The sequence below is a fragment of the Harpia harpyja genome, chromosome 7 (assembly GCF_026419915.1).
Source record: "Harpia harpyja isolate bHarHar1 chromosome 7, bHarHar1 primary haplotype, whole genome shotgun sequence".
Taxonomy (NCBI): Eukaryota; Metazoa; Chordata; class Aves; order Accipitriformes; family Accipitridae; genus Harpia; species Harpia harpyja.
The window spans coordinates 27489309-27509129 of NC_068946.1; the positions used below are offsets into that span (position 1 = coordinate 27489309).

The window sequence follows — 19821 nt, forward strand, 5'->3', positions numbered from 1 at the left end:
CTCTGGAAGCTTCCCTGAAAAACGTTGTTCCAAAACAATTTCAAATTATAAATCCAGAGTAGAAACAACTCATTTTTTAAGTGAACAACCAATCTGTGGACAAGTCTGTGGAAGGGTTGGCTGCCAACTAGCACCTCTTCTTGCCCTGTTCCCCATCCCATCCCTAGAAGTCCATATAAGCAGCACAGTTTCAAATCTCATACAAACTTGAAGTTCTAGAACTTTTTAAAATTAATGTTTCAATATAAATAAATGTCATTACACACAAAAAATGGAGTGGCACCTGGATAAAACACAACTTGTGGAGAGCATCCAAACATCCTTAGTTCTTAAGAGTGGCCATTTCCAGGTAATTAACAGGCTCAAGGCCTTCCTTCCCTGTGGTCTCACTCAGCTATCCCCTAATTTAGAGAAATACATAGCCAAGACTGAGTGAACCGAGTGCTCCCAAGTCGTGAGTACAGTAAGTGGTCAGCTTATGAAGTGTGCCAACCATGGATCATTACAGCCTGTCCCTGGCCCTTTCTCTGCCTGCACACAGCTCCTGAGGACAGCCAACTTCTCCTGCCTCTCACTGGTGAAAGCAAGACCTGAACTCACCACTTAAAAACAGCAAGTCACAAACCGCACTTGCAGTACCAGAATGCAAACAGGTCACCGTCTTCAATTTGTGCTATGCAAACTAGCCCCAGCAAGTCTCTTTGCAGGCCAGAGCTTAAATACATTTAACAAACACATTCCAAGGCCAAACACTTGAAATGCAAACCCTCTTTACCAACTGGATCTGGTCCCTTTTTCCCAAAGATGTACAGACTTCAGCCATATCCATCCACAGACCTGAACCTGTCACAAGCACACAGTAGATAGATAGGATTTCAGCACCTCGTTTCTCTTCATCAGTCTGGCTCCTCCCAGACCAACTAAGCATCATGATACATTCAGGTTTCTGCAAAATCAGTGTCTTGTACAGCTAGCAAATTCAGAAGCTCAGGGAAACGAGTTCCCAGGCACAGTACAGAGAACCATCAATGTACTGTATGCTTTCAAAACCTGCTCACAGTGACAGATTCCAGGGTTATAGCTAAATTATCATTGCTCCTGCAAAAGAGAGGTGGTTGTGCTTTTTTTATCTTTTAAAGCAGGGTGACACATTGTCAATGTACCTTTACTTCCTGGTGTCAAAGAATTGGAAAGCCTTTTGATTTATTTTCCTGGAATGCAGCTTGTAAAACCTGCAGCCAAATCTCAGATTAAGAAAAGGGGAATAAAGTGGCTGAAAAACAGTTTAGCTTTCCTTCCAAATTCACCTCCCTTTCCCACTTGGGATCACTGAACTAGTTCTATTCTAAAAATAATTCCACATCCGTCCTGTACATACTGCTCTGAGACACCACACACTTAATTCTTTCCAGTCTTCAGTATTGCCTGTTCAGATCTCCTGCCATTTTGAAGTAATGCCTGCTGGACGCCAGGTGCTAATCAGCAAGTTAAATTTGTGAAGGAGTCAACTGCTGTGGGGAGAGGAGTGAATTGTGTGCGGGCAGCAGGATTACAACAATTGTGCCAGGAAGCTTCTCAAGCAAACCCAATTGCTCTTAATTTTTTTTGTTCTGTGTTTTTTTTTTTAAAAAAGTGCACATTTTAATTAAACATTTACAAAGAACATAGTGTAACAAAAATAAATACATGACCTTTTGGTTAGATCATTGGCAAATGTTACATCACTAACCAGCTTCAGGGTGAAAAAATGACAGTAAAAACAGGGTCTTAGAAAACCAATGAAATCCTCTACAAATTGTCATAGATTTGCAACCACTGATACTGAACTTGTTTTGATGGGGAGACTTGCCTTTACTTTAACCCACAAAAAGCGCTGGCTGTCATAAATTAAAAAAAATATAAAATAAAAAAGCAGAGGCCAATTTTCACTAACAGATGACTACTTGCAGCTGCAGTCTACTGGAAGCCCAGATTTAAAAAAACCTGTAGTACAAATTTAGATCAGAAACTACCAGGGCTGTTTTTCCTTATTAAATCTTTTTTTTTTTTTTTTTCCTGAGCCTCTTAATGATTCCAAACACCCCACCAATTTTCTGATCAACGTACAAGTACCGGAGAAGACAGTGGTCTACAATGCAAAAGCCAACTATAGAACAGCCAGAACCTACAGGTGTCTGTACAGTCCTGACGAGTATGACAGGCTAAAGTTGTGCTTTCAGATACAAGCAATGGCGCTGGCAACTACCTAATTCTGGTGAAATCGCTGCTTAAATAAAAATGCATCGCCACGACCCCAGGAGGAAAACAGAAGTCTTACCAGTGGTTCCTTTAGAAAATAACACCTTAACAACCTTTCCAATTGTTTTGCCTTTGATATATAGCTGCCAAAGAGAAAAAGCCCAAAAGTGAACTATTCTGGGGGGTGGTGGTTGCTGTAAAACAACTGTTTACATAATTTCAAAAATCTCCATCAATAAAAACCAAAAACAAACCTCACGAAAGCCATGAAAGGTGAAATAAAATTCTTGAAAATGGATAACTGAGAAACAGCACAAAACAAATCAGTAATAAGCGCTCGAATAATGCAGCCCAGAACTACTGGGGCGGGAGAAAGCTTTCACACACGCGCACGCGTCCACACACACCCAGACATACACAGAAAAGTAAAAATTTTTTCTGACCTCCATATACTATAATACTCAGCATTCCTGACTTAAAAGCTCTCAGAGCTGTAGATTATATACTGTGTGTATATATATATATGTACATATATTATACATATGTATTTTCCAAGAATATCTAAATTAAAAGAGCACCTCTGACAATATCTTAACTGCCTGATTGGTGCTGTTGTTTTGCAAAATAATGACATTACAAAAATTATATTTCAAATCAATTCTTGTTTATTATGAACATAATGGATCTAGCCCTTTCTAACCCTCTCTTCAGGTAAAACAGGCTATCAATTCTTGAAAACTCACAACTGTGAGATATAAAACTAACCCTCCCTCCCCCCTGCCAGCATAATTTCTGTCCTATTTCCAAATGGCCTTAGTTTATAGGAGCTGATTACCCCAACCTCACTACTTGATAAATAACACATGAATGGATTCCTGTGTCATACTCTTTCCCTTATTTCCCAGTGTGAATAGTAAAGCATGTATGGGTAACCCTAGCCAGCCCTGGACTTGGTCTAATACATTTTTTATTATTATCATTTAAAATTTCCGTTAAATAAATTCCAGTCCCTAAATCCTCAGTGCAGCAGAAATGCAAGTGAAGATCCTTGCAGATCTCTATGAACTTTAATGTTCTTTTTCCTAGTGAAACATTAGTTGCTAATGAGGTCTAGACTAGTAACACTACAGACTACTTGCAGACCATGCACAGACAAACCAGTAACACAGTTCTCCTGTCACTGCCGCACAAATTTGCACCAACCCTGTATTAGAAAAACCCTGTCTGGGTATTGGTTTAGGCTCCCTGGTCCTTTCAGCTCCCAGGCTTTGTGCTGAGTGACTATCAGCAAGCGCTAAACACTGCTCATTACGCACTAGGAACAGCTCTCAGATCACAGCTAGCCTCATTCAGGTTCACTGCAAAAACTCATGTTTTTGCAAACAGGTGGTTCTACAAAAGAAACAGCCTTAATGTAGGCATGTACAGCCTTTTCTGTGTTTCTCAAAGCTGGAGGAACCATCCCATATAACTGCGTAAATTAGGCCATCATGAGCTTCATGTTTTATAAGAATGACTCCTGTATTATCAACATTTCTACTTCAGCACTAGTTCTGAAAAACTGGTAACCGTTCTATGTGTTTGTATTCTCTGACTAAGAATCAGACCATTTTTATAAAAGCATTGCTGAGAATTTAGAGTCTTCTTTACATTTGCATTGCTAAACTAATAAATTCAACTTCCATTAAATAAAACCATGAAAATTAATTCTCTATGGCAGATAAAAATAGACCATTTATAAACCCCCTCAAAACTTGTGAAAATGAATCATTTCATAATTGATAGGTACGTTCTCTTCTTCAAATACAAACGTAATTTGAAATTATTGCTAACTCTAGATTTAACAATAATGCTGTAAGTTTAACCCTGCTCCTTTGAAAGTCTCTGAAACTGAATGCCCTCCCAAATGAGAAAACTAGAAGTTTTAATACTGCTTAGCTGTTTGAGACTCAACTGCCCAGAGTCTTCCAAATGTTCTTCTTAGAACGTCACATTGATTGTATAACCTTTTAGAAGCTCGTGTTTGAAATTTATCTTAAAAACAGGTAAAGTGAATGGGAAAAAAAATATTAGCGAATACTTTGCTAGGCAAGGCGTTAGTACGGACCAGAGCCTTATTCCTATGTCTCTATACATAAAAGTTTGACCAGAAGCCCAAAGTAAACTTACTCCATCAGATGACCCAAGCTAATATATCAAGAGTCTGGCTTCAGAGGGCCAGTAAACAAACTGCACACGATTCTTTTTGACACATTCTTTTTGACGACTTCTTGACATTCTTTTTTGGTTCTTTTTCAGCATGATTCTTTTGAAGTCCTAATGCTTAGTACAGAGTTGGTTTTAAACATGAACTACTTTTTTAACAATGTAAATCTGGGAAAGATTTCATTTCCTCAGTGCACACAAAAATTTGATCTTGCAAACATCTGAGGCACATGAGTAATTTTACTTACAGGAATAAATTACTCAGTAAATCTGACCCTTTACATGAAAAAATCCTCCGAATAAATTAAGAGTTTAGCTAGCTTGGCCAGGTTCAAATAATTAATATTGTCCCTTGCGAAGCAGAAGTTGGAATATTTGTGTTTGAAGTCCTCTTCAGTATTCGAGGTTGTCTTGGTACTTGTCATACTGCAATTTAATTTATGTATGGAAGGCAGCCTCAAAGTTTGAAAAAGAATCTAGCAAACCAGGCTGATGTTTCCATTGAGTATAATAATTTCCATCACATAAGATAGTGGTAGGGAAATAGAAATAACCTCATTGCTTGAGAGGATTTGGGGCACAGACTATACCATCATCAGGGAGTATGTACGTGGAGTTGGCCATGCTTCAACTGCTTAGTTGTTCTGCATATGAACAGGTAGTGCTTTCAAGTGTTACCCTTGCTTACTATGTGACTGTTTTTGAAATGTCACTGTTGTACCTTTTTATTCTGAATTCCTTTCCCATCCAAATATAATTTCCTGACCAACATCCTATGAAGTTGGTGTTTGCTTTTTGTGCATTCAAAATGCTGAACACACTTGCACACATAAGCTTTGAGAAGCAACAACTGACCAGTGAAGCTCATTTCAATGCATTTGTTTCTGAGGTATGGAGAAGTTTTTACTAGTCCAGGAGGGTTTAATACAGATTACAAATCAAAACCCCTTCTGGGCTAGTTTGAAAAAGGTATGTTATCTCCAAATCAAGAACGTGACTGTGAAGTGCCTTTCATTTGGCATGCCACTTAGCCATCTATTTTTATAGTTCATAATGAATATGTGAAACCAATTTGGCAACCATTGCGTCTTCATTGCACCATGTATGCTCCATGTATGTGGCCCACAGTTCTCTGGACCAAGAGGCTGGGGTGGTTCTGTCTCTAAGGCAATGGAAAGGGCTCAGCACAAATTCTTCAAATCATTACAGAAGGACCCTCCCCACAGTAACTTCCCAAGAGATCGCTGTTACTCCTTGAAGATGATGGGGAGATGAGAAAGAAGCCTGTTCTCCTTCTTCATGCTGAGACTGATGATGAAAATAATCTTGTAGGGGGAGAAGTGGAGGCAAGTACTTGAACATTCACAGTTTGATGCAAAGCACAGATGAAGTATATTCTGTAGTTGCTTCAGGCAGTTTTGCGCATAGAAAAAAAGAAATGTTTAGAAAATAAAAAGTTTACTTTGTCTTTCTGGGCATAGCCAGAACCAGTCTCTATCCCACCTGGACAAGTGAAAATGGGAATCCAAAATTAATCTGATTTGTGGCAGTAAAGGTCCTTAAGTGCTTTCAACTCCTCAATCAGTGTCTTGTTTTGGTTTTCAAGCACAGCCACTCGATTTTCTAGACATTTCACATACTCCTTTTTCTTCCTGCGACATTCACGTGCTGCCTCTCTGCAAAGCAAAAAAGGCCATTCAAATCCAGAATGATGACTTGCAGACATGGGCTACTTAGCTGTTCAGGTCAAACCTTTACCTAGCACTGCCATTTTTAGAATACGGAGGTATTGTTAAGAAATGCAAGTTAGGAAAAATGCTAAGTTCATAAATTGCTCCTCACAAATCACACACACTCAAGATCCACAGATCATTTCAACATGCAGATCCCAGTAAATCAGCACCAATAAAATTCTGCTTCTCTGAGAAAAGGATCTTACTCAATGACAAAATTCTGCTTCCAGGATTTACATTAGAGCCTTTAGGCTGATTTGAATGCTGCTGCAATAATTTCATTGATTTTATTATTATAACAAATAGATGAATAATAAAAACATGGACAAGAACAATATTCATCCATTAATCTCTTTATAGTCTTCACTCTTCCCTTTGCTGCAGTCCAACCAAATACTAATGGTCAGGATGTTCAACTGGTGCAAAAAAAGCTGTATTTAGAGCATTCACATATTTGCTCTTGAGCAGTACTTTAATTTTATTAATAATGTCTGCATCACTGCAATGATAATATAAATGACTCAAATAAAAAAATCACAAAATAAACAGTCACTAGCAACCATATAATTCTTCAGTCCTTGTCTGCTGTGTCAAGAACATGGCAGTGTTAATGTGCTGAAGCAGATCTCGATACAGACAATGTTCTGGGAAATGAGAGGACAAAATTGAACCCAGTTCTTCTGCTTATTAGGTAAGTAGTAGTTGTACTAATAGGTAAAAAAGAATGTCTGTTTCAGGAACTACCTGGTAAGAAGATTCTAAAAGTAATTTTTGAAATTCAGCTCCACAAATGAGACAGGATGAAGAAACCCTAGTTTGGAAGCCCTGAAAGGACTCAGGTATCTATTTGTCACCCCCACAAATACAACTTCACATGCTTGCAGCACTTCGGTGGGCCATATGCAACATTTAGAATTTAAGTCATTTTGGGCTGTTACTTGTGTCACCAAAAGAGTAAGTACTACTGGATCAGGAAATGCCTCTCAGTGCAAACTACTAACCTGTCTTCTCGGGTGACAACTTTTTCTTTCTTCTCGTGATTTTTCTGCCAGCTTGGGCTGTATATTAAGCCACCTCAAGTCTGTGTGCATTAGTTATTCATTATGAACAGCTAGAGTTGTACTGAATTACAAGAGAGCTTTTAAAATGTAAAATTTACACAGAAAATTTGCACAATAATATCTATGAATATTTACGCTATAATCCTCCAATAAGTACCACCTCACCATCTGCCTCTCTATATCCCTTTCCCCTGCTTTGCTATGGAGCCTAGATTTGCAAAGATCTATTAAGCAGGCAGGCTAAAAGCACCACATGCAACATGATACTGTTGCAAAAGCTGTCAATTTAACTCAAGTGGGGGTAATTCCCCATTGTTTTTCTTGGCTTTCCCAAACACAAAAGCCTTCTTTTACTGGAATAAGACTGCTGACTAAATGAGGGGATTCAGAATGCTAAGTAAATTTTTCTCAAATGCAGAGCCTGAAAGGCTAACATCTACTATTCAGTGATATCAGAAAAATACATAAAAAGGGGAGATGGGTGTCATTCTATAGAAAAACCTTTTAAAAAAGCGAACTCTGCTGTTCAGCATTATTTACTTCATTAAAGTCCCTCAGATAAGCATTGGGTCTGCTCATGTAACTTTGCATTGTGTTCACAGCTCAGCAATCTACAGAAGATAAATGCACCTGTACAACGTAACAGTTTTTTCAGACTGGCAGATGAAGTAAACAGTGTTTTCATGGGGCTTCCCCTCCTCAGAGGGGAGGGAAGCACTGCTATTTTCCTAACATACAGGCTCAAATCTGTGGCCTGCAGATGGAGTTCAAGTCTGGTGTGATGGGTCAGCTCAGGCCCACCTCTTCCCTCTACCACAGCAGCAGGCTTAAGGAGCACCGTGCCCAAATTCTCTCTGCTGCTCCCTTTCTTCGCTGTCTCCACCAAGCCCCACCTCAGTAGGCTTGGCTGTTCCTCCTTGCATGCTAAATCCTACAGGGTCAATTCTTCTCTCTTTCTGTCAGCCCTTCTGCTGTCACTACTGTCTCCACAAGATTTCAAAAGCAGTAGCTGCTTGTTTAGCCTTTCCTTGAGTCTTTCTGCCTCAGGAGGGTAAAACTCAAAGGGCAAGCAGCTAAAGAGAACAAGTGAGACAATCAAGAAAGTACTCATGAAGACTGCAGGTGGGCCAGCAGGAAGGAGAATCCATGCCGAAGGCTAAGGTAAAGAATCCAGGAAAGGAAACTACCTGAATGCATTAACTCAAAAAAACCAACTCACCTCAGCGTTTTTAAGAACACATCTGCAGTCATACAAGTCTCTCACCAGTGACTTTTCTCCTTATGGCAACTAACAAATTCATACACCTCACAGAATGAGTCTCACACCTTTACTTAGGGTTTCATAGTCACAATACATGGCATTAGCAGATGTGCTTCTTTGCTTTGCATCTTTAAATAAAGGCAAATTCTTCAGAAAGCATTTCATAAAATGACTAAGAAAGATCAGGATTCTTAGTGCTTAACACTCTAGTTCTATGCAGAGCTGACTGGAAAAAAAGTGATCTAAATGTACATGCCTGTTCTTCATTAGACGCACTTCTCTCTTCCGTGCGGCCTCTTCTGCTGGCTGGGTTGGAAGTGCTGGAGAGGATGCCATGACTACACCTGGTGCAATGGTGCTGGTAGGGGCGGTGCGAATCTGGTAGGTCTGCACATCTCCTGAGGCAGCTGAAAGACACAAGGGAATACCATGTCAGTCTGGTGACAGCGCTGTTAACCATGGTGTGAAGAGCACCTAGTCATCTATCTAACCATGCACTCTGGGCTACAGTACAGGAGGGATGACCATCATCTAGTTCATCATTGCTCAGTCTCAGTTTATCAATGTAGGCAAAGTTTTGAGCATTCCTGCTGAAGAAGTCTTCACTTGTGCTTGATAACTTGATTTGTCTTGCTGTATTGCTGTGCTTCTTTCTCCCCTAGCATATTTCTTTTTACTTCTCTGTTTTTTGGGCAGTTTTAGCAGTTTCAAGAAGATGAAGGATGGCAAACAGTATTTCTAGCTATGCTCCAAATGTCTATCTGCAAAAGGAGAAACTGCACGTTTAAGTATTTGGCACAGAAAAAAGGGTGGAGAGATGTAGCATTTACTCCAAGAAGAGAGAGACAGTGCAAACTAGGCACTCCACTACTTCTCTAAAATGAACAAGGTCTTGGGTCTTTTGTTTGTTTATTGTAATCTAGGAGTGTGTTATATTTGCCTGAGCTCAAAAAAAAATATGACACCACCTAAAGAAATCACATGTCCTTAAGAACACAAAAACCAGAAGATCAATGCAGCAATAGTATTTTTCTTGGCTATGTATTTTCACTGATGCCTGGAGACCTCTTCACTGGATAACTTTCAAATCACCTGCTTTACAATCATAAAAGCAGGGGTACACTTTTCTGTTATTTTTAATACCCCCCCCAATTTTTAATACACCAAAACATGTATTTTAATACAATAAAAAACTCTAACTTACTCTAAGTTGAAGTAGCCCTGCTTGCTCTAAGTGGAGTGCTAGACCAAATGATCTCTTAAGGCACTAAATTATTTTATGATTCTAAGATTCAGTCACTAAGTACTTGGTGACTAGTTACAAAAGCCATAATAGGTAGAAATTATGACTTGTAAAGGGGAAAAAATTACTAATAAATTAAAGTGTCCTTATAGAAAGAATCAAACAACCTTCTTTCCTAACTTTAATGCTTCACTTTAAATTTACTATTGCTGCAGATGACTATCTGGGAGAACTCAGAACTCTAAAGTGGTATCAGTTTTTGCAGAACATATTAAAAAAAAAAAATGGCGTGGACAAAATAGAGGAAGTACAGCATGGAAAACCAAAAATGAATATATTCTTTTAAGAAGTAAACACAAAATATCCACAATTTTATCAATCTGAAGGGAAAGGCTCCAAGAAAATGTGACAAATAGCTTTGTCCAGAATTTCCTTTAATAATTTTGGAGACTTTACTGTGCCAAAGCTGTTAATTCTGTTTCCTGACACATTTGAAGGAGTTAGGTTGGCAACTTGTATCTGCATGGAGAAAATGTTATACAGAATGACTGGCTGTGAAGTTTCTCACCTTGTACAACAACTTGGTTGCTGGGTACAAGTATCTGTTGTCCGTCTGTGGTCTGTGCATATTGTAAAATGGTGGTGCCAGGCTGGGTTGCAGCTGCATTGGTCATAGTCAATGTCTGGAGACCTTGTACTCCATCTGTGCCATTGTTAGACAACTGTATTGCTCCTCCTTGGGTTATAGCAACTGAAGGAAAAAAAAACCGGACACAGCATTTAAGACACCAATTTACTCATTAACTTACAGTATTAAACCTAGATTAAACCTGGAAGAATACTGATCTGAGTTAAATCCCTTGAGCCCTTATACAACCTCAAATCAGACATATGGCTTTAATGTACATTAAAGAAATCATACTTTGAAAGTAAACTTTCAATTTTTCATGAGACCCATATTTTTGGGGGGGGCAAAAAACACAGCCTAAACCACAAATTGGTTTCTCTGATAAAACAGCATCACACAGAGGAGCTACAATCCTCCCCCAGGCAATACTTTTTAATTTGTTAGTTAAGATTTTCTTCTTGGTTGGTTTAGGTCTTTTCCTCAGTCCTTTCTTTTTTCTTCTCATCTGAAATTCCTTTCCTCTTCCATGCTTTATGCCCTTCAGTCTCCTCTGCTGCTACTGCTATCCATCTTGTGTTTCATTTTCTTCTTGCTTTGGCATTTTTTTTTCTTCTGATTGTATCCCCCCTTCTCTACAACTTCCTCAGCACCTTCCTAGCAGTGTTTTCATTCATAAAGGTCCAGTTTCACACACTTTTTTTTTCCCTTCAAGCAGTCTTACTTTGCTGGGTTTTTTTCCTTTCTTTCCCTCAATCCTGTCATGCAGGTATACTGACATCACCCCTCATTCGTGATTCCACAGAATTTTACTGTGTTCCTATATACAGACACCCCAAAAACTCAACTATCTGCACAAGCAGATATTTTACAGTTATGGTAGGAAAGCAGAGTTAACTGCATCAGTTTCAATAAAATTAAGTAGGGCATTAGGCAAAGTGGCTAAGGAGTAAACAGAGATACAAAATTTTAAAGAGATTGTAAGTGAAAGATGTAAACAAGTAGTTCTTTCTCCCTTTTTGTATATTTAATACTGTGTGTGTTTGTGTGAGACAGCGTGTGAATTCTAGCTTTACTGCTGTACTCTCAATCCTTCAAGTCAAAGCACTAGATCTATAAAATCTAATGAATAAAGAAAACAGAAACCTATATTTATTACATATTTTAAATAAGTTTGCTGAAGTTCTTATTTTTTCAGGACTTTCTAAAAATGTAATTGCAGACTGTAATGTTTTTTCTATTAATAAGGTTGCAATTTTGTGAATGAGTATTAACAATCTGCCAAGAAAAAAAGAAACTTCTGAATTACCTCACCTGGTTCCTGAAGTGAAAAAGTTTATAACAGCATTATGGTTAGTTCATACTTTGCCTCAGGATGCATTAGCTACACTAACTGGCAAGCAGTCCCAGAATGTTAACTGAACATTTCAAATACTTACAATAGGGAAGTGTTTAAAAGGCATGGTTATCAAACAGTCAAATTAAAGTAGTCTTATTTTCACCTCCTGCTTTGTCCTAGTCCAAACAGTTATAGAAATAATAGTTCTTCATCTTCTCATCCCCACTTACTAGCACCACTGAGAAATTCAGACTACATACTGTACTGCCCACTGCTGGTTTGGTAAATGGGAGTTGGCACCGTAACAGTGGCGATGGCAGGTGCTGCTGTTTCCTCTTCAGACTTTTCTTCTTCGATCCTTGGCACTCCTGGGGCGTCTGAGGACAAGTCATTCAAAATTTTTCTGGCAAAGACAGTGTGTTGTAGAGATTTTAATAAAAATTGAAAAAAAAAAGTCTATTTGATATATAACGCTGGAGAAAACTGAAAAGTGCAGTAAGCCAGCAAGGAAAATACGGGTGCAGAATGAAAAACCCGCACTATCTTCAAACTCTTATTGGAGAGGATTGTTCAAAGTGCCATGCACAGATGGGCAAGAGAGCCAGCACAGAACAGCTGTGCTTATCAACACAAGATACAGGTGCTTCTCAACAGGTTCTTCTCAACCCAAGACACAGCTATCAAAACCTTCCCTTTTTCTTAAAAACATGGTTCTCTCTCATCCATTTTTACTTGTTTCCTGCTTTTAGCCACATAAAGACTTGAAGAAAGCAAAAGTATGTAAAAACCTGTCTCCCCACTTACATTAGGGGAACCGCTTCATTTCAGAGACCGTAAAGGCCTCAGCCCGAGAGCTGAGTATAAAGGAAGTTAGCAGAAACGCTTGTAAAGAGCAACCAGTTTATAATGTAACACGTGTCTGGGAGACAATACCGAGTGTTTGAGTGAAGTCACACAGTTACATTTACAGGTGCCCTGCCTGAGAAAGCTGTGAGATCAGCATGGGTAAAGGAAAGAACAGTTTGTTTAATTACTTCCATGGGTTAATTATCCAAAGCCAAAACTGCTAAAACATCACCGCTACAGGTCCCACTGAACATGACTGTAAGACTGACCATAGCAGTTACTGCAATTTGCATCGTTTAGACCAAACACTGTCCCTCAGAGGACTGTCAAGCCCTGTTCACTGCTGGCATATTCTATTATGTCACTGCAAAATGCTACTTAAGTAAAGAGCAACATTTTTTGTAATTCTCCTCATACGTTTTCCTGTGGACTGTCACTAGAACTCAAAGTGTGATGAAGCAAACACAGCTGTAGACCCCAAGCTCCAAGACAACACTCATTTCTTAAATAAAGCTCCTCAGGCTTTGGGAGCCAGAACATCTGTATGGAGCTATTCGGGGAGAGCAGTCACTCTGCTAAGCAACTTGACAAACAGAGCTTTGCTGTTGCTGTTTTGACTCTGCGTGCATGCAAGAACCCCAGCATTGCACAAGCACTCCACTGTGCCAAGCACCACTTGGACAAATAAAGAATTCCCATCCAGAGAGTTTGCAATCTAGGTATTAGACCAAAAAAACTAGTAGACAAAACAGTCGAGAAATATGGAGAGCAGGGAGGATGAGGAACAAAACCCAAGAAGCTCAAAATAGAAAAGAAGAAACTACAGCTCACCACTTTTTAAGCTCATGTCAGTTACAATCTGGTGGTTAAAACCCACCTTTGCCATCATAAAGATGGATTTAAGATAGAAGGTAAGGTGGCAGCTTTACAAATATAGGAGCTATGAACTGACATGGGGAACACATGATGTACTTCAGTAGCAGGATCAAAGTGGAATTTCTGAGGAAAAGGTATAGCTTTCAGTTCTGTGAACCTATCTGCACCTATCTTGTCTCTGGGGCCAGTTACAGCAGCTTGAATAATGCCAACCGGGAACTCATTAAGCACAGCAGTAGTCTGGCGCAGCCTTTCTGACATGACACCTATGCCAGCCCAGAGTCTGAGCTGCGTATACAAGTCTTACAATTACAAAGCTTTGCTGAGTCACCAGGATCTGGTTTGAGGACAGAGACTGGTGCGGCATCAGTGCATGCAAAGGAGTCCATCTCAATCAGAAGTTAGCATGCACAAGTACCCTCTTCTCAGTTTTGCTGCTTGTTTACTTAGCTCTGTTGTCTCACGATATACAGCCATTCTTCCATATATAGTAAAAGCAAGTGTCTCACTGCAGAAGCAGACTGCAAGGAAGTCTGTGGCAGCCTTGAAGTTAGCAACACTGCTCCTCGCAAATAAAAATATATTCACAGATCTATTATGGCTAGGGATCGTCAGCAATGATTTTCACTATCTTCAGCAGAACAGCCCTGAAGGCTGCTGGAGAAGGTAGAAAATAATCTGCAAGTGCTAAAAAAAAAATATGGTTGAGATATGCTCAGGCCTACAGTCTAGCTTATATTTCTAAGGCTATGCTCATAAAGAAAAAAGAAGCATCTGAATTTTCTGAAGCAGCAGGAATCCACAGGTCACTTAAAACCTGCTGAACTCCAGAGCTGATCCTTAACACTATTTAGCATGTTTTAAGAATGAAAAGTGAGATTTAGTACAGCCAGAGAAAGTTGTGCAAGGGCTTAATTAATAAAGTAACATATGACTAATACCATGTGAAGGAGCACCTCAATTGGTCTTAACCGCAGAAGTATTTGCCATGACAACTAAAGATACTAGATGCCTATCACTACATTCGACTCACACCCTGACTCCTTAAACTTTGAACACAACCAATTTTGCTCAAGCAGAAATTCTCTCTGAGCCACAGAACACGTGTTCATTGAAAGTCTCATGGGAGAGAGGAATTAAGTTTGATTGCTGCTAGCATTTCAATAATAATGAAAAACAATAGAGTTGATTTTTTGCAGACTACAGATTATACAGAAGTTACTTTCTTGCAAAGCTTCAGTGTATTTCATGTATTAAGTATCCATTAAAGCTACCTCTAAGGCACCTAGCACAATGATACCTCAACGTTTCACAAATGTGGCAATTCGCTTATTCTCAGCTCATTTCTGTCTTAACTTGAGTGTAACAGCTGAGGTTTCTTCCTCCTCCTCCTATTTGCTTACACTCTTTACATCCTATTCCATGGAAAGACATTGCAGAAGAGAGATTTCAGTTAAATGGTAAATGTCAAAATAACTATAAAATCACACTGTTTGTCTCCTGTCCTGGTTTCGGCTGGGATAGAGTTAATTTTCTTTCTAGTAGCTGGTACAGTGTTATGGTTTGGATTTACTATGAGAAGAATGCTGATAACACACTGATGTTTTCAGTTGTTGCTAAGTAGTGTTTATACTATGTCAAGGATTTTTCAGCTTCTCATGCCCAGCCAGCAAGAAGGCTGGAGGGGCACAAGAAGTTGGGAGGGGACACAACCAGGACAGCTGACCCAAACTGGCCAAAGGAATATTCCATACCATGTGACATTATGCCTAGTATATAAACTGGGGGGAGTTGGCTGGGGAGGGGGGTGGATTGCTGCTTGGGAACTAACATGGCATCGGTCAGTGAGTAATTGCATTGTGCTATTGTTTTTTATATTCTACTTCCTTTATTGTTATTATTGTCATATTATTCTTATTATTATTTTCTTCCTTTCTGTCCTACTAAACTGTTCTTATCACAACGCATGAGTTTTACTTTTTTTCCGATTCTCTCCCCCATCCCACTGGGTGGGGGGGGGAGTAAGTGAGCAGCTGCGTGGTGCTTAGTTGCTGGCTGGGGTTAAACCACGACACTCCCCACGTGAAGAATGCATCCATAGAGCAAAATGCTTCTGCTTTTAACCTCCATACCTGTAGGATGGTCGTCTGGAAAGAATTTCTCTTCGCTTCTGTGAGTCTGTGACACTGTCTACTGATTCCTGTGAATCTTCACTTTCTGCTATAGTGGAGATCTGTAAATAAGAACAACAATCAAACTTAACAAGACACTTCCAATGTCTTTATTTTAAGGAAATGTGAAAAACACTACAATGCAAGTATTCTACAGTGCTTCTACCTAGGCAATGAACAGAAAAGGCAGGCTGTTTAGTAACAGATCCAGTGAAGAATGACCACAGTCAGTTATCTACCCGTGAGAATGTCCTTTATAATTTAAATACTCCAATAAGAAAATATAAACAGTAATTCCATACACTTTTTGCTTTCCAGGATTCCTTGTTTCCATCCATTTTAAGGAAACAAAAAAAGATATTTTTAGTAAAATTTAGGGAGAGAATAACTAAAACCAAATTAAGATAGCAGAAGTGTTTGGAAACAAAGAGCAAAATACTGAAGTTGAGAAACATTAATTTATAAATAATTGTGTAGACATGTTATAGAGAGACTGCCTTTTGGGGGGAAATTGTCAGGAAAGCGTCATACATGAAGATGCTAAAAAAAAATGCAGTGCTGCAATTCTGAACATCTGTGCTAAAAAAAGACAAAGGTTTATGAAGGAAAGCTAAAATGTTTGTATGTGGTGTATAATTTTAAATTCGAAGTGTGCCAAAAATGTAAAAACAGCTCCAATACATAAAACCAGAGACTGTTTTCCAAAAGACTACAGTCACCTGACTAATATACAAACGCTAGCCACAGGGAATAGAGAAATGCCCATGTGAGAAACATAGCTCACAGCCTGACATTTTATGCACTGTAGGGAAGATTCCTAAAGGCTCAAAAAGCTTGCTGGCGCCCAAATCTCACAGTTATCAGATAAAGGGCCTGAACAGGTCCAAGGCTGACTGTGAACTACCGGGCTTTGAACATCCAAACACCCTGGCTTTGCACTAAGCCAGGTGAATTCCAAGCGTGGTTTCATTGTCTCTTATCTTCCACCTCTGGGCTAGTAACTTGTGCACTTCTCTGAAAACTGCTCACCTCCGATAGATTAAAACTCTAAACTTTTGACTCCAGTGGCTGAGAAGGGTAGAGCCTGCCAGAAACTCAGCAGTAAAGCTGACAAGGAGTAAACAAAGATTATTATCAGAATGGCCTAGTTTTAAATTATGCATGCCTTATTATTTTTTAAAATAATACCAGCTAAATACCTGTATCAAATAGTCACGATGTCTACTTTTAAAAATTAAACATTTTTTGAGCTCAGTGTACTAATAGCAAAGGAACGATGTACAGTCCTTGCCCTGTGTAGCTGCTGTACACCAAGCAATTTCTGTTTCTGCATTCAGTAACACTGAGCTTAAAGTGGTTAAAAAAAAAAAAAAAAAAAGTTACAGGTTTTAAAGATTTCAGACTACTTGTCTCCTATGTCTTCAAGCTACCTCATCATATTGCATTATCTGTCTTGCTTTACAGAAGAGAATATGCTAAGGCTTTACAAAGCAAACACCATTCAACAGGCAAATTTTAAAACCATTTTTATGAGAGAACTGATAGGTTTATTTTAAGAACCATTAACATACAGACATCTTTGTAAACCAATGCAAGTATTTTCTAACTAGCAAAGACTCTCATCACAGAATATCAGCCTCATTAATGATTAAAGATTACATTATAAAAAAAAAATCCCTTTTGTTCACTTCAGAATAGTATGAACTCTTACTCAATAAAGATATATGAAAATACAGTAGAGATGAAAAGTAGAGTAATAGTGTAAGAAAAACCATGAAGCTGTTAAACTCACCAAACAAATTCTAAAGGGAAATGAAACTCAGCAATGTTTGAAAGTGAAAAGTGGTTAAACCAGAACAGAAAAGAAGTCACAGAGTAGCAAATACTGTACAGATTTTGCCTTCAACGTGCTCTTAAAGTTTATATACACAAAAACACAATCCAGGACACAAACACATTAGAAACCAGTGAACTGGCAGGACTATACAAAAGGCCCAATTCACATATTAGGAATTTCTTCAGTCAGTACCTGAACTGTCTGGACCTGTGGAGACTGAATAACTGATGGCTGGGCAGCCTGAATTACTCCATGCACTTGAACTGTCTGCCCATTGGGCAGCTGAACTAAGGTCACCGTGGGCGCAGAAGACGTTGCGTGAGCTGCTGGCATAGATACCTGCAAAGAAGAGACAGTGAGCATAAATTAGGTTATTGCAAAATCTTCTTATTTCACTACAAAGAACATTTTTTGGTGAAAGAATTATGTCTCTTCTAGACCCCAGTTAGACGACCCAAATGTTTCAGCATAATATAAAACCCCCTGAACTGCCTAAGCCCAACATCTGACCTACTTTACAAATTAATCTAATGCAGAATTTCTGCAGGCTCAAAACATCGCTTGTAAAACCACTGACAAGAATGCGAAAAACACAACTGCCTCTATTTTGAGGTAACCTAATAAAAACACATTATTACCTTTCGCTTACTTCAGTTAGATATTGCTAGGACATGGGTGTACTCCTACAGACACTGCTGAGTCAAAGGCAGAAACATATGGGAGTGGAGCTATTTTTGTTCTCACTCAAGAAAACGCAAAGTGTTTGCCAGATGTAAGCAGTTAAAAATTTTGAGGGAGTCACACCTTTCAGACTTTCCAGAGACTAAACCATATTGAGTAGGTGGCAAAGTCCACTGAAATGAAGAAAACTGACCATGTGTTCAGACGGAAAACCCATGGGTTTGCAGTGGAAACAAATGGCTTGTATGCAGTTATTGTGATTCAGTGTAACGGGTCAACACAAACTCTAGTCTTAAGAGTTATTTCTATGAGGAAAAATTGCCCACAGTTTAAACCCTCAGTTCCTAAACACAATTTTGTTTCATCAGCGCAGACCTGTAGGCATAGTGGCTGTGCCAACAGGGATAGGCTAACGACTTCAGCACGGCACGTTAGCACTGCGTGCGCAGCCACGCACATCCTGCGCAGGGGCTCAGGCTCTGAGGACAGCCATATCCACACAAAGCTGTTCACGTCACGCAGGGAAGTCTTACTCTGGCAGGTCACAAGAACCATGATGGGCGGCTGAAGGACCACGCACCAAGGTTGCTACGTGGCTGGGCAGATGCCCTGGTGCGCATCCAGTACTCAACACTACTTTCTGGTGACGCGATGCACGTGTTCGTGGCCGGGGTGGCTCCTGAAAGGCAGGAGGGTGCCAGGGCTGCCGCACCAGCACACGCGGCCCTCGGTTTGCGCCCGATGCGCGCCATCACAACCCTCAGGGAAGGACTGCAGGCAAGCACGAGCTGCTCTGGCAGACCTCAGCCAGGTCATGGGTCACTGACTAGCCAGCCTTCTTCTAGACACCCAAGTTTGGAAAATTTAACAATCCTCCAGTGTTCAAGGGCATTTTCAAGAAATTCCACCCGTGTAGCTACCATGCGAGAAGGGGCTGCACTGCTGCCCTACCTAATCTCAAAGAGCTGCTATGTACCGGATGCAGAAGTAAATCCTCTGCTGTCCCCATGAACATGTGGTTCTCAAAAAGCTGCAGTAGCTGATCTCTGAATTTCCGTAAACATCCACCACTTACAAGGAAATCGTGCTTAACAACAAAATTAAAGGGAATTACATGTAGACCTCTCTCCTCCACAGCTCTCCCTCCCTAATCCACAAATTTGTGTTTGCCTTTACCTTCCTTTTTCAGGAAAACAGCTGCAGCATTACATAGTGGTACTTCACTCACATCTGAGAGAAACCGGAGCTGAGATTAACATGAGCGCACTTTCCTCTGGCAAATTATATTCCTCTACCAAGCAACCTTTTTTAATAATGCATGTCTGACTAAACAGTCCTTGGCAATGACTGCAAAGCTGATCAACTGGAGGCCACTCTGCGGCTGGATTAAGCCCACAGCAGAGTGTAACTTCCGCACATGTCTCTGACTCATACCTCGTGGAACTGGAACGAGTTTCCTTTTGACTCTGAAAACTACCCTGAACTCACTAAAAATGCAGCAATTAAACTAAGCTTACAGGAGGGGTGACCTTACAAGAGATAATGAATGAATTAAATTGACATAATTAGTTATTTAGATTTGCCTAAGCCTCTGAGGGCATTCCCTAATGCCAAACACTGCCACTTCGCGTATTAAAAATATTGTAGTAATGTAACACTGATATGACCAAGACAAGGAATTATGTTTAGAATGTTATATCACCTC

The 19821-nt window shown here is 39.6% G+C and overlaps 1 protein-coding gene across 3 annotated transcripts in view; it reads right to left on the reverse strand.

Annotated features, from left to right (window-relative positions):
- Positions 1 to 1615: 1615 nt before the first annotated feature.
- The window catches only part of CREB1 (cAMP responsive element binding protein 1), a 39704-nt gene continuing 21498 nt past the window's right edge, over positions 1616 to 19821 (reverse strand). For 2 of the 3 annotated variants that reach the window (XM_052791178.1, XM_052791177.1), the window contains 6 exons: positions 17628 to 17774; positions 15560 to 15660; positions 11966 to 12108; positions 10310 to 10492; positions 8755 to 8905; positions 1616 to 6119 (listed from right to left, as the gene is read on the reverse strand). In XM_052791178.1, the coding sequence (XP_052647138.1) occupies positions 5975 to 6119; positions 8755 to 8905; positions 10310 to 10492; positions 11966 to 12108; positions 15560 to 15660; positions 17628 to 17768 (864 nt within the window). In that variant the 5' untranslated portion in view covers positions 17769 to 17774 and the 3' untranslated portion in view covers positions 1616 to 5974. Of the gene's footprint in view, positions 6120 to 8754; positions 8906 to 10309; positions 10493 to 11965; positions 12109 to 15559; positions 15661 to 17627; positions 17775 to 19821 lie in introns of those variants that run through there. The other variant, XM_052791179.1, reaches the window with a different exon arrangement.